Source organism: Cardiocondyla obscurior, linkage group LG01 (genome assembly GCF_019399895.1).
Source record: "Cardiocondyla obscurior isolate alpha-2009 linkage group LG01, Cobs3.1, whole genome shotgun sequence".
NCBI lineage: Eukaryota > Metazoa > Arthropoda > Insecta > Hymenoptera > Formicidae > Cardiocondyla > Cardiocondyla obscurior.
The window spans coordinates 8,058,844-8,074,106 of record NC_091864.1 but is presented as its reverse complement, the minus strand read 5'-3'; the positions used below and the strand labels follow the sequence as shown (position 1 = coordinate 8,074,106).

General features: G+C 36.7%; 3 protein-coding genes across 5 annotated transcripts in view; all 3 read right to left on the bottom strand.

Annotated features, from left to right (window-relative positions):
- Positions 1-11: 11 nt before the first annotated feature.
- On the bottom strand, positions 12-2,943 carry LOC139108020 (lipid storage droplets surface-binding protein 2-like). Its single transcript, XM_070665999.1, has 4 exons — positions 2,806-2,943; positions 1,751-2,100; positions 1,409-1,622; positions 12-1,000 (listed from the first exon to the last, which is right to left on the bottom strand). The coding sequence occupies exons 2-4, from the start codon at positions 2,060-2,062 to the stop codon at positions 732-734; spliced, it is 795 nt and encodes a 264-aa protein (XP_070522100.1). The 5' UTR covers positions 2,063-2,100; positions 2,806-2,943; the 3' UTR covers positions 12-731.
- A 1,982-nt stretch (positions 2,944-4,925) lies between these two features.
- Positions 4,926-9,145, bottom strand: LOC139107957 (lipid storage droplets surface-binding protein 1-like). 2 transcript variants are annotated; one of them, XM_070665884.1, is made up of 8 exons: positions 8,959-9,145; positions 7,396-7,541; positions 7,124-7,309; positions 6,750-6,936; positions 6,404-6,573; positions 5,771-6,028; positions 5,578-5,676; positions 4,926-5,400 (listed from the first exon to the last, which is right to left on the bottom strand). In XM_070665884.1, the coding sequence occupies exons 1-8, from the start codon at positions 9,128-9,130 to the stop codon at positions 5,272-5,274; spliced, it is 1,347 nt and encodes a 448-aa protein (XP_070521985.1). In that variant the 5' UTR covers positions 9,131-9,145; the 3' UTR covers positions 4,926-5,271. The 2 variants fall into 2 exon arrangements, with proteins under 2 accessions (XP_070521985.1, XP_070521989.1); XM_070665888.1 differs by lacking the exon at positions 8,959-9,145 and adding an exon at positions 8,670-8,931.
- A 1,558-nt stretch (positions 9,146-10,703) lies between these two features.
- The window catches only part of Slo (calcium-activated potassium channel slo), an 85,032-nt gene continuing 80,472 nt past the window's right edge, over positions 10,704-15,263 (bottom strand). For both annotated transcript variants that reach the window (XM_070665859.1, XM_070665852.1), the window contains one exon: positions 10,704-15,200. In XM_070665859.1, the coding sequence (XP_070521960.1) occupies positions 15,120-15,200 (81 nt within the window). In that variant the 3' untranslated portion in view covers positions 10,704-15,119. The remainder of the gene's footprint in view (positions 15,201-15,263) is intronic.

The window sequence follows — 15,263 nt, the reverse complement described above, 5'->3', positions numbered from 1 at the left end:
CAGAGTACAAATTAGTCTTGCAGTTGTATTTATTATACATATATTTGTTACATATTTACTCGGTACATAACGTATATCGATATCTCATTTAAAAATAGGAAAAACATTTTTGCGTCAATAGTTTACACCTGAAAATTGTTTATGCAATGAGTAAAAGAAAATTACATACATAATTGGAGAATTTATATATAAAACACTTCGATTTGTTGAACGAAGTATTTTTGCATGTGCATATATAAATATAGAAATATATGACATGCAATTATAACAGTTATATTGTTCGCAAACATAATTATTCCAAATTTATTGCATTCGTACCTTGTGCTGTGTTCAGGTCTAATTTCGTACACGGATTATACAAAATATATAAATATATACAAAACTTTATACCCATTCCTACAATTATATTATTTTACATTTTGCATTTATAACTAGTAACATAAAAAAAATAACGTTTACGTACTATGCACTTTACTGATAGAGAATATTTTCATACGATTGCTTTTTCCGGCTACGATAATTAATGCGTATGGTCGTTGGAATTTAATTTCAAACGAAATGTTGTACAAAGCATATTCATGAAGTAACAATATATGCACGTATATTAAAAATAAATATAAAAGTTCTTTCCAGTGACGAATATAATGACTCTCGATGGTTTAAATAATGGTTTAAATAACTATACGTGGAAAAAATTTTTTTTTAGAGAAACGACATGAAAGTAATTGCATTTATTCGCTCTTCTTCTTCTTCTCGTCTTGCGGTTTTTCTTCCTTCGTTTCGCCGTTAGCTAGTGGCTTTTCGTTGACGGTGTGAAGATACTTCGTAAGTCGAAGGAACTCGACTAAACTGCTGACATAAGTCTTTAGGGAGCTGTCTTTCTTGATAGTGCTTAGGTGGTTTATTATGTTCAGGTATACGCGTCGAGCAGCTTTATTTGACAAGTGGCCGACTGTTTGTAAAGTATGTAATAGTTTGTCGTGTTCGACTGGATCGATTTCTGTAACAAAGTATAAAATAAGACGTCAAATTTTCCACGAGGTCTATTTAAAGCTAAAAGTTACAACATCCAGAAGGAAATTAAAAATCAATTTGTAATGAAAGAAGGAAGAGAATCTTTTTTTTTTTTATTTTTTTACTGGTTATCATAATTACGACAATGCACCGTTATTGTCTAAAGTAGCTAACTCGTACGTTAGCTGCTTTCACCAACTTTCTCGTTGACTCGTAACACGCCGACTTTCATTACAAGTTAACATTTTATTTTTACTTAGATAATTTTGTTTTGCAAAAATAATGGATTTAATTAATTTTAATTTTTTTTTTATTTTAATTACGTATCGATGCAAATGAAATTGAACCGGTTGTTAATATGACATCGAACTGTTAAACGAAATATACGTCTTACCTATCGGCTTTTCCTCTTCGATCGCAGGGAAATATCTGTCGATGAGCTTATCAACAATAACGGCCGTGTTATCTATACCTCTCACTGCTACACTGCCATAGCGGGTATCGAGTATTTGATTTGCCGTATTCCAGCTAATGTCTATCAAATTTGTCGCTTGTGAAATAATCAATTCGTTTACATGCGAAATTCTCGACACTGCTTTTCCTAGGATCTGAAAATAAAATGCATTTAATGCGTTAAAATATCGAATTTTTTTTTAATTTTAATTTTTAATTTGTTGAGAAATTAGAAACGCGTGTAGTATTTATTAATCGTAATAAGAAAAAAAAATCTGCTGACCTCCTCGGGTTTTTCCTTTACCAGCGGTACTTTTTCCTCAATTTTATCGAGACCAATGCACAACGTGTCGTCGACGAAATGTATGGGACTCTCAAGTCTCTTAGCAATCGGCACAGCGATCGGCATCGCTGTTCTCGTCGCGGTATTTAGGGATGACTCGGCAGTACTCAAAGCCCAACGTACCACGTAATGGGAATCCTTCACTCTGGAATATGTCTCTGCGGATTTAACGACCGCAAACTCAATGATAGGTAATTCCATTACCCGATCGAAAACCTTTAAATGAGGAAGTTGCGCCACCTCCGTCGCCATGGTTCCAGATAACTTTCTCACGCGTGCACCGAAAATATCTTGAAACAAAAGTATATTTTTGCTTATTTAATTGCAGTTGAATAATAAATTAATAGTTGATAAATGATCAATATAATTGATATAAAGTATAAAGAAAATTCTTTATGTTCAGGCACAAGTAAAACTAGCAAAATTGAAATAGAAACTCTGGAAATTGTTTTTCACCACGATGAATTCAGATATCTTCGAATACTGGTAACATAATGTTTTTGAGTTCGGTTATGTCCTTGAGATATATTGATAGAGGTAGATACACTTATTCCAATTAAGTTTTCGAATTCGCCAAATTATCTTTAGCCGTCGTTAAATAATCGTAATTGCTTAAACAAATTTAATGCACGGATATATTGCTATGAATATTAAAACTTTATGAGAAAATCATATGCGATTAAATTTTTATCTTGAATAAACTTTGTGACTGCAAACTGAACAAATAAATTCCACTTTATATTATTTTTTATTCGACAAAAATTTCCAACTGCAAGCAAGTACACGTAACAGCAGCGAAGTGTTGCACAAAACTAAATTTTTTCAAAACTTTATTTCGCAATTTTGAGTTCGCGCTCTTCGTGAGTTGAAGTCTTTACGTCGAGTTAAATAATTTAATTAAAATAATTTTATGTCAAACCAATATTCGAGGATGATTTCGACAAGTAAGAAAACAAACGTTAATATTTCCAAAAAAACAAAAAAAAAATACTCACTGTCTTAAATTCACTACAAGCAGGTGGTTCCTCTCCCGCGTAACTCTCGAACACGTCTGATACTTCCTCGCGAATGCCGACTCTGATCACGCACGTTGAACGCTTATAACATGACGAATCGCCTGCGCAGTGAACGCAGTTTAAATAAGCCAATACATACAATCGACTGACCGAAGTACGACATCTGGTTATAATATTTATCAGAGTGCTACGGTCAAAATTTTTCGGGCTACCTGCTCTCCATTTTAACAGCAAAACCGTTTATCAATTAGGAACAAGGAAAACTGGGAAAAATTTTATAACAAAATACAAACGTTGCGTCTTTCTAGAATTTAAACATACTTTGGGCATCTAAATAAAAATGTTTTAATTATCCGTCTTACGTACAATACAATGTTCACTTTCGGCACCAACTTTCAGTAGATTTCGCGCAATTATAGCATCCAACCGCGGCTAAGTAACATGCATATTATTTTTTTTTTAAAGGAAGCAGAGTGCATAACGCACGCGAAGGTCAATCCCATAGAATAATATATGACTCATTGAAAGTGAAACTGTTTTCCTTTTTATGGAAACGTTTTAAGGGACAATGTAGAATTTTTATTAGTTAATTTTGATGTAGGAGAATAATATTTCTCGTGCAAAATATTTGTTAGCTTAATCTGTAACGTGCAGAGGAAATATGGTCCCTCGCTGTCCTTTTCCATAATCGTGTCTTCTCGGTGCAAAGTCCACTTTGTCTACATCGTCGAATAGATAATTTAATTCGTGTTATCATGACTGATGCGATTGTCGCATAAGTAGACGGAGATGATTTATAATTTATCGGAAGGTTTACACACATCCGATTTCCGCAAGAATATCTTTGGCATCAAAATTATATTTAGAGATTCCTTGGACCGTGAATCGTTAAATAACTATTTATTATCATTAATTGTTGAATCTTAATTCATGCGTGTATTTATAAATGTTTAGTATTAAAAATATATGACACTATTTTTTTTATTTCAATCGTGACAATTTAACGTTGAAAAGTAATTAAACGGCAATTGAAAATTGCAACTTTGAATGTTAAATCATAAGTGAACTCTATTTAAATGATTTCTTACACTGCAGTTATTAGAATCATAATTAAAAATTCATATGATTTTTGTGTCTACTCGATTAAATTCCAGAGTCCACAGATATATAAATAAGCATACAAATGTTATTTCATCTAGACAGTGCGATTTGTAGATAAGGTTTTATCACGAATGTATGAAGTACCGCGTGAACATCAAATAAGTGCGATACGTCTCGTACATCTGACCCCAATCGTTTGAGTCATTCTTTTAAGAACTTCGTAATTTCTGCGTTGTGATCATAGTCCAACATATTAACATGTAAATATGTCAAATTATTTTAAACATACAAGAAAATATATTACTAATTTGTTTATTGATGATTTTTTTATACATTTTATTAGATATATTTTGTACTAAAATGTTTTCAAACGTAGATAAACTTTACGGCTTTACATAAAAATAATTATAAAAAAAAAGGCATTGCGCATATAGTGTTAGTGCTTTATCAGTATAGTGTAAAACTTTTTACTGTGAGATTATCGGTGCAAAATTTAAAAATAATCAGTTTATCTGCGCTAATGTTGAAATTATACATTGCAATTCGCTTGAGGAACACGGGACGATAGACTCGATATTTCTACGGTTAGGTAGTAATTTCTCCGCTTTCACTGAGGAAAGAAATCTAAAGAGAGTTGATGGGATGTTGGTGCATAAAGCCTCGCGATTTTTCATTCAAATATCAAAGTCCAGGATTTAAACGCCGCGCGATAGATTATTCGATTTATCTGATTTATAATACACGTTTTATATGTATATATTTTTTTTTTAATATACACACGCCGTGTGCTTTTTTAATACGTATACTTACAATATAATTGAATACTTTCTTTGCGTATAGTGACACAAAATGACGAAATAATGTTATCACCGCGGAAATCTGAAAGCCGAAGAGGTTAATTAAGATTTTACTTTACTGCACGCAAGCAATATTATCGTTGCTTTAATTTTAAAAGATAGGGAAGTAAGGGAAAGTAAGGAAAGTGAAATAAATACAAATTTGCTTTATGTCGTAATTATTAAAACGGCCCTTTATTCCTTCACTTACAATTAATTGATTGTAGGACAAATAGTTTTGATTAATGACTAAACTTGAAAAGCACAAACCAAGTATAGCACGGGTACATTGTGCCGGTGATAAAATATATTCTTATTGTATTACGTATTGTGTCACGTATACAAAATTTGTAAAAAATAATGATGTAATCGCGGTCGATGAAATGGCTAATCAATGAGCGTGGAGTTGGCGCGATTTCTATTCTCGTGTCTTTGACCTTGTAATTGAAGACCATATCAGAAGGGGAAAGAAACCTACACGTAGCAGTTTTTAGTTGAGACTCGCTTGTTACTCGATACCATTTATCGGAGGATTGGAAGTCACCGACATGTGGTTGTTGTGGTTCTGCTCGCGGTTTCGCATGCGTGGTACCTTTTGAGGGCTGGGGCGACCAGCCAAGAATGCAGCAAATTTTTCCTACAAAAACGGTCAAAGATATCTCGATAGCTGATTCGCTGGTATAAAATAATGAACGTAATATTCGCAATTTTACAAAAGTCAAAGTATTTTCTTTTTCTTTTATTTTTCTTTTTTTTTTTTTTATAAGTAACATATTGACAATTTTGAGTAATTGTATTAGAAGAGCGTGCTTACCAGTAATAAATTCGCCGTCGAATTCAACCTTTCAATACCATAGCGTATGATAGGTACTTGTTCTATTACCGCGTTGCTTTTACCTATTAACGGTGTCATCTGCAAAGTAAGAGTTATTGAAATTCGCGAAAATTGTTATTTAAACATTTTACTTAAACCGCGCTGCTTCGAGGCAAATGTTGCTCGATGTAACCTGCAATGAAGCGTCCGCAACGGCGAGTAATTGATGAGAAAGCCGGACAAGTAGATGACCTAGGCGTCGCGGAGTTTTGGCTGCCAATGCAGCGGTGCCGTTGACCAAATGTACTATGCGGCGTGCGGACTCGCGTGTCAAAAGCACGAGAAGCTGCTCGAGCGTTTCTGGACGCGCCTGATTTTCGGGTTCAGGTAGGCTCAGCGTGGCCCACAGCGCTTTTGCCTTTTGCATTGCTAATTTCGGATCCGTTGCTATCTGCTCGTGAAAAAGTAAACGTACATTAACGTAAACGTTTCGTATCGCGATAAATGCGGTTACACCGTTGATCATGAGGAAGTCCGGTGATCGTGCAGGTAAATATTTGCAAAACGATTCGTCTTAACTTTCCTTTCACCTGTGCTAGTAAATATTTCCCGTGCGAAGATCACCGAACGTATTCGTGATCTATTTCTTAGCTCGTGAAATATAATGTTTCAGAACAAATTATTTCAAAATTTTTAAGTACAAGAAGAAATGGTAGTTTTTTTTTTTTTAATAGAAGCATGTTATATATGAACTTTACGGGAATTACAACTTAACTTAAAAATGTACGAGCGCGTATGTAACTGATAAATTTATCTCGAGCCTTACCAGTTCGACAACATATAAGAGAATATGCATGCACTCCGTTCCTTGTTCTTTGAGCGCTCGAGCCTCGGCCAGAGTACGTCGCGTCAATATTTTTTGTAATTTACGTGAGAACCTTGCACCATGCTTAATCGTTCGTGTCGTTTTGCTCATTCCTTCTGTAGAATTGGTCTCTAGAGCACGGATTGTCCGGCATTTAATAATTAGTTTTATTATATTAGTACATATTAATTAAACTACAAGTATCAAAGTATTATTCAACTCGTAAGCATTAAGTTAAAAAAAAATAAGATATATTATTGCACGTAATTTTATAGTAAATTAAAAATTAATATATCGTCAAATGTACCATCTTTATCGGCTGGATCTGCTGGCAAATAACGATCCACGTACTTGTCTGCGACCGTCAGTGCACCATCCAATCTATCCGCAGCCGCGTTAGCAGCTTGACTACCGATTTGCTTGACACTTCCAGCGCGCATTAAAACCGGCTTAACGATTTTTGTATTAACATAATCTCGTGTGTTTAAATACATCTAAAAATAAATCAAGTAGTAAGAACGTATTCAATTTGCATGTGGTAATTCAGTCAAGGTTCTATTCGCGAGGCAGCCAATACTTTTAAATTCACTTTCAGAGAAGGTTTCAGAAAATTGTGTTAATTAAAGCTCAGCTCTTTATTTACGCCGACGAGAAATTGAATTAAGTTTTTTCGAGACTTACGAGATGAGGGGGAAGATGCACCGCCGGCACTCGCTGCTCAACGAGGTCGATACCTTTGCACAGTAATTGATCGATCGTCGTAATTGGTCCGTTAAATGCAAAAATTGCCGGTCTTGCCGTCGCGGATGCGATCGCTAATGACTGCTCAGCCGTGTCTAAGCTCCAGTTCATTAACGAATTTGAACGCTAACAAAGTAGACAATTTATTATTGAAAAAAAAAATTTTTTTTTTTAAGATTTTACATCGAACGTAACGCCGTTTATAATCTTACCTTAATTTTTCTGTACACATTACCAGCGATATGTATACTGCTCTCCACAATAGGAAGACTTGAAATTCTAGCTACAGATTCGAAATGCGGCAAATCCGAGTGCCGTCTTCTCACATTTGCTCGCGCCATGTGGGGGAGGATAATCGCTATAATTGACACGTTAATTAATACTGAACTACAAAATAGACAAATGAAATTATTAATGCGAATAAGTTATGTTTTGAAATATAAATAATTTTTTTTTTTGCGTTGCAAACGTTAATTTTATCGTTTGATATTTAATATTTATATATACGCTAAGATTAATATTCAATCAACGTACATAATTATGTTCTCATAAATAATTAATTTTTTTATAAATAATTACATCCCACTCCCATTTTATATAACTTGTTATTTTTATCATTTACACGTTGCTGAAGTGCAAACAACTGTATCTCACAACTGATTCATTTAATATAATTCGTTCCCTGTAATACATATACGCGACCAGAAACAATTTACGCGTTTGCTTCAACTCGATGAAATAATCTCTCTTTTTATTTCCCTTTAAATTTTAAAAAGTAAAGTCATATCTACGGGCGGGGTCCCCTACCCTCCAATTGTTGCCAATAAAGAATAGATTATCGCGAAGACACCAGTTTGCGGAAAAAAAACACGTGTTTTCCTTGCTAAACGTAAATGGCGCCATATGTCACTCAAAAGAAACGACTCACTTAGCATCCGCTCGGTGAACCGATAAGGGAGGTCATACGGGGAGGGGAAGGCGGTAAAGATTTTGCTTCGTGGTTAATGTCGAGGCTGCATACGTTTCCTTCGCGAGCGTCGAGCGATCTTCTCTCCGGCGTATAAAATATGTGCTTAGGTTGGCGCCGATTCGCTAATGGCGATTTGTTACGAAAGGTGAACGTTTCATTAACGCGTCGGGCGATTCGGGTCTCTCGGTGGTACTTTCACCTGCGATTCACTCGGATGTTGAGAATGACAATCGAGGTGGAAACTCCCTCCGGTGAAATCTCCTCGCGATTACGCCGGCGGACGGACATACTTTCTCGCAGAGGTCAAACTTTCTTCATGTGAACGGCACATGCATCGCGGCTACATTACTGTGCTCCCCTATCTATTATCACGCATCTATTAACGTACTTATCACTCGGAAGGCTCCGCTTTAATTCTAATCCGAATCTGCCGCGTATAACGGTTCGCATCCGTTACGCATCAAAGCAAAGCCTAAGCAGACTCAACGCAAAAAGACTTAATCGCGGGTTACTCACTTTTTTTTTATCTCTCGCTCTTTCTTTCTTTCTCTTCTTATCTCGCACTTGAATACAATCACTGTGAAAACGCCGCTTTCGCGCATGGAACCGCGTTATCCCTTTTCCTTCCCTTTACTTCGATCTCTGCAATCGGTTGCGCGATCATATCTCGGTGCATTCAAAATGCGGATACTCGGGCGAGTATAAATATACGCGAATACACCACGTAGGAACGCGTCACGAATCTAGAATAGATCCGATCTTCGACCGGTGATCGAAGGTCGGTTGTTAAATCTGGGACTCTTACCTGGGGGCAAAGGTGAGACGAAACAGCGGATGCTGCCTGCGGTTCCTCCGTAGATACCGTGTAACGATCGCGACCGAATTCGGCGGCCGGATGAAACGGCAGAAAACTCGGGCGCTTCGGCCGGGGAACGCGCCGTTGACTGCACCACAGAGACTGCAAATGGGTATCTCATCGGTTTGACCTATGACACATCGATTATATACAGACGCGGCGCAATGACGCACAAATAAAAATCTTTTCCTAGCTGTTGTGCCAATCTCCCCGTGCACAGGACTCGGAAACAGACGTCAATCTCGAGCCAGTTTTGAATATGATAATGAATCGCGTTTGCAGATCACGCAGCCGATTACCGAACGTTTAAGTCTGTGCGTTAGCATTTTTTGCGTTATCGCTCTTCTTAAATGCTTCGGAAGCATTCGCGTTTTAATCGTTCTTTTGTTTTTTGTTTTGTTTGTTTTTTTTTTTTTAATTCTTACGTTATTAATATAATAATTAATAATTGAATAGGTACAATAGAATTATTTTATTTGTGCCAGATCAGTCGTGGCAATTTTATTGGCAGTTCTTCCGAGCTATATTTAAATTTGATTATGGCTGACTTTATCAATTAGCATTTCGATATACATTATTGACGGTGATATTTGAGGTATCAATTAACGATACCTTTAATCCGGCTTTGAAGCAAATTTTTTTTTATTTTGATTATTTATTATATAATTTAGAGGCTATATTTGCGAATATTCAAACGGTCAAATAAACAACTGCGTTTGTTTCGTTTTCGAATTATATATCACGTTAAGTTTCGCGTGTCTTACATAGGGGATTGTTACTCCATGACGCTAGACAGCTGAAATGTGAAATTGTATCGAGCAAAAAAGAAACTATGAAAAACTCGAAATTATCTCCAGCAGACGTTCTTAATTACCATACAAAGTCCATTTCACAATTCTATCTCTACAAACGGAATGTCCCATGGTTCTGCGTTAATTAATGTAAGCTTGTTTTGCGACAATTTGTACTTATCGCGTCTGTCTACTGGCCCTGATTCTAGTTAGAAGAAGTTGCTCCCATCTAAATTTACTTATCTGTAAATAAATTATTCAATTACGCACATGCGTTTGTGCGACAAAAATTTGTTGCACATTATATTAACAGCTATGATATTTGACGAGGAACGTTACACGTCCGTTATATGGAAAATAACTAAACACTTTTTTTTTTTTGCGACGATAAAAATTTAAATGTATAAAAATATAACTCGTACTTACCTTAAAAAAATTTTCTTATTGCTTTCAAAAGTAATACAATAAGTTGATATTATAATTTTCCTGTTGAAATAAACATTTTAACGAATCTAATGAATACAGCAAATAAAACAGCAATTAAAAAATAAGAAAATAAATTTATAATGCGTAATAAACAAGTTGTACAAATTAATACAATATTTTTTGATAAATTCTGATCTCTCTAACTTTGAAATGGTACTCTCTTTTAAACTACAACACTGAGCTATCAAATTCTATGTAGCTAACAAATACAAATCAAGAGCTTACAGACAATTCCTGCCGGCATATCGAACAAATAATCCAACATAATACATATATATATATATATATATATATATATAAATAATAATTAAAAAAAAATAAAAATATCGAATCGTAGCAGAGACATTTTTCCGCCACTTTCATAAATGTATTGCGAAACGATTGTCATGCCGGCAGTTTCATCCCGCCCAGCATAGGTTTGTAAAGTACTTGTCTTTTTATTACAAAGTGACGTGGATCCGCATACCGAAACGCGAGGCATAAGGGAACTCTCTGGGGGATTTACTCTTTTATGTATATAATTATTTATATCATCAATTATAATGAATATATAGTTATGTACAATATTGAATCTCATTCTTTAACAATAACATCAACAACATGATTAAACAACGTTCCTCATTGGTACACAAATTGTAAATGTACAGATAAAAAAGCATTAGATGAGGTCAATGAGGTGGCGTACGCTCAGCGCGCCATTAATTCCCTCTTCTCTTTTTTTTTCGTTTTTTTTTCTTTTTTTTATACATTTTTTTAAATCCCCATATATACTTATATCTTGAACCACTTTGGGCTCTTTGTTCGAGTTCGTATGGGCTTACATATACTTTAAAGTATATACATCGTTTAGATACACACACGATTCACATGCACACAAATGCGTCAGATTTGTTCCGCGCGACGCAACGAAAACGTGACGGTTAATGATATCGATTGAATCGGTGCGTGATTTAATCCTTAAAGAGAGTGCATGAATGATTCGCGACGCGCGACCGGCCAGCCGTAAATCCCTCGTACAATCTGCAAACTTATCCAAGTAACGTAATTAATTTTTTTTCTTTTTAATAGTACCCGTGGGATCACTGTAATTGCGCGGAAATCCATTCATCCGTGTTAATTCATAGTTATTAATTAATTACACATGTCGGGAAGAGATATATCAAAACTACGAAAACGTAGCAAAAAAGTAAATCAGCAGGTAAAAACTTAAAAGTCTTAAGTTTCTTCTTCTTCAAAATTCGGCCCGCCTCGCGCGACGCAATTCTCGACCGATCATCTAAAACTCTACACAAGGCTCCAACGAATTTTCATTTTTTTTGTCGCTCGATAAGCGACTTCCGCAAAATCTAACTTGCACGAATTTGTATTATTTTCATATAGAATCGCATCAAGGCGAGACAGAGTCGCCGAAGCTCTTCTGAAGCTCACTCCGGCGCTCGAAACGCGAAAGACTCGCTCGTATTTCCATATTTCACTGACAAACGCTCCTTCGTTATAAAACTTGAGAGACAAGAAAAATTAGAAGCATCTAACTGCAAACGAAACTAAAAACTAATGAACTAATAAAGAATCTAATAAATTAATAAAGAAACTAATAAATTAATAAAGAAACTGATAACCAAAATTACAATCGTCGTATAAACACCCAGCAATTTACATTTTCCATTGATATGCATCTTCGGAATATACTACATAAAACTCTTCGAAGAAAATAATCTATTTAATTCTACATATATTGACACCGGAAACTTCGAAATTTTATAAGCTAGTTACTCGCGGCTATAATCTGCGAAAGGTGAGGGATCAATTTTGCAACTCAAGAAAGAAAACCATCTCGTTTAACGGAAATGTACACGCACTTCAAAGAGAGTTTTGCACCATTAGACGTTCTAATTCTCTAAGCTACACACGTAACTGCTCTCCGAATTTTACAATCGAGAAGATAATCCGTCGGATAAGTTAATTAACGCCAAGGTTTATCGTTCCCTCGATCTCAACGCGCGAATGCAGGCGTAACAGGTGGTGCAAAACTATATTTGGTTTGTGCTGAGAACGAAGTATCTTCGCGATGCAGCCTCGTGCGGTCCGGCGATCGAGATTCGGACGTTTCAACGATAAAGCTACCTTTTTCACACGAACCGCGAGATTTTATGACCCTGCGCTAACGACAACCCTCGAGCTGGTTGCACCGACATCGTCCGGCCGAATAGTATTAGCTACATTTTTTTTCCCTTATCGTACAAACGTTTCACAATTTTTCTCATTAAGTCATTGAGTTTCTTTCTTTTTTTTTTTCTTCGTTCGCGTAAATTAACGCCTGCCTCAGCGAAGGTACGATAAATTCGCCGACCAGAAATTCGGACTGTCAGTGCAGCTCAGCCCTATGCGACCGACGCTATGTGACCTTTGTACTTGGCAGGGTGCGTGCACCTCGCGCGCCTCGCCTTGCCTCTTTTCTTTTCTTTTTTTTTTTCTTTTTATTTTTCTTTTTTTTTTTAATTTTTTTTTTTTTTTGACGCACTCGAGCTATACATAGAAAGTTATGTACACAACGATATTAACATGAACTGCAGTGGCAGTGAGTAGTGCACGTGGATATTGCAAACAGCAGCAGCAGCAGCAACAGCGGCGTAGCGGCAGCGGCGGCGGCGGCGGCGGCGGCGACGATGACGACGACGAAGACGACGACGACGACGACACGACGACGATGACGACATTTATACAAGGTGTACGCGTAATACGAAACACGGCAGCGACTACCACAGCTAATTTCTTAATCTGTCTGCTTCGCGGCCTCTTTTTCCTCTCTCTCTCTCTCTCTCTCTCTCTCTCTCTCTCTCTCTCTTCTCTCTCTCTCTCTCTCTTTCTCTTTTCTTACATCTTCAATTTGCGGCGTCCGATTATGCGACGAAATCGGTATCTCGTGGCGGTCGACGTGTATACGTTTATCGTCGTCGACAAATTTCTTTTTTTTTTTTTTTTAAACACTTCTTTCTTCTCGAATACCGTGCAATTTCCGGTTTAATTTTCAACTCTGCGTGTATGTGCATGTATTTATATAAAGAGAGAGAAAGATAAAGAGAGAGAGGAAAAGAAAGGGAAACGAGAGAGAAAAAGAGAGATGTATGTGTGTATGTTAGTATAAGTATGTGAATCGAATTGTACGTCACGATGTACATGCCTGTTCTCGTATGTGTTCGATTACGTGTGCGTGTTTCTCTTCGACGTATGAACGAAAAGATCTGCGTTGTATGAGCGTACACGTATGTACGTGCAACAGACGAGATAAAAAAAAAGAAAAGAAAAAAGGAAAGAGAGAGAATGCACGAAAGACAGAAAGACTGTACGTGTATGTGTGTACGAAAGGAGAACAGAGCATATGTGTATAAATGTGTATACGTATATGTCTTTTACACATATGTATATTTCTCCTTCTTTTTATATATATATATATACATATATATATATATATATATATATATATATATATATATATATATATATATGTATATGCACGTCCGTATATGTACACACGTGAGTTTCACAAAAATATATAAAAGAGAATGCTATGTGTATACATATGTATGTATATATATATATATATATATATATATATATATACATTAATGTGTATATATATATCTCTATATGTGCATATATACCTATAATGTATATATACCGATATATAGACGATTTATACTTAAAGTTGTGTGGAAAAGGGTATTTTATCGTAGCTTTATCTATATGAATATATGTATACGTATATATACATATATGTTTATGTATATAGAGCCTGTAGAAAGTGCTTGATTGAGATTTTCCTTCTTTCTTTTCGGTAGTCGTAAAACAAGACACACGAGGTAAGGGTTTACGCATAGTAAGTCCGGCACCGTCCACGAGAGCCCGACGCGAGATCGGGACGAGAGGAGTCGATCCCGTTAAGGGGCGAAATCGCGTTCAGTTTTCCCGTTGCACTCCTCCTCTTCCTCCCGTCGTCTCATCGCCCTCTCACAGAACGTCGAACAAACGGTGTTCTCTGGATTACGTATTATATACATTAACACGTGCCGGTAGGAAAAAGAAAAAAAAAGAAACCGGATACGTTTTTTTTTTTCTTTTTTTTCTACCGTGACGGCGATTGTTTGTTCGTACCACCGCGCGGGATACTGCAATTCCACAGCGCTCGTCGGGGCTAAGCCACGTGCTAGAACTTTAAGTTATGTATATGTCTCTTCTCCCGTTCACTTGCCATTTTTTTTTCCCAGCCGCGAAGGATCAATCGGGGGACTTAATAACACAGTGTTACGCTTTGCGAAGTGTCTAGTTCAGTTCTTACAGCGTCGTCTTCGAGACGAAGACGATCGACTCGAATAAAGAAAGAGAGATGTGTAGCTACCCTCGGACCGCATAGCATCATGCCACATTCCGTTGCCCCTTGCCCAGTGTCCTCTTCTTCCGGCACGTCCTTCCTCATCTTTTCCCCCCGTCGTTTTCTCCGCGACGATTTGTTCGTTAGGCTTCCGTTATTCTTCCGAATGCTTCCATGCGGGGCGAACGAGGTAAAACTTGCTAGGAATGATCGAATCGGCGATTAAGCGTTGTTTGCTATGCACTGTCGCTGTATGTGTCGGTCGATCGAAGATAATGGTTATGGTTGCAATCCGCCTTGTGAACAATTATTCGCGATAACCCGTTGATAGCGCGCGTTATCATACAGCGGCGCTTTCCGACGAAGACAGGACAGTTGTAGGGACGACGGACTGCACGATGGTTTCTAATGCACGATTAGATGTACGAATATGGTCCATCGGTGAGGGCGCTACACAGCAACAATCAGGAGGAGTCGTCCTTGCCACGGGCACCTCTGCTCGGCCTGTATTCGTGACCCGGATCAAATTGCATCAGCACGAAAACCTGACGAATTAGAAATAATGAATAAGAAAAAAAATGCTTAATTATAAATCTTTCATAATTAAT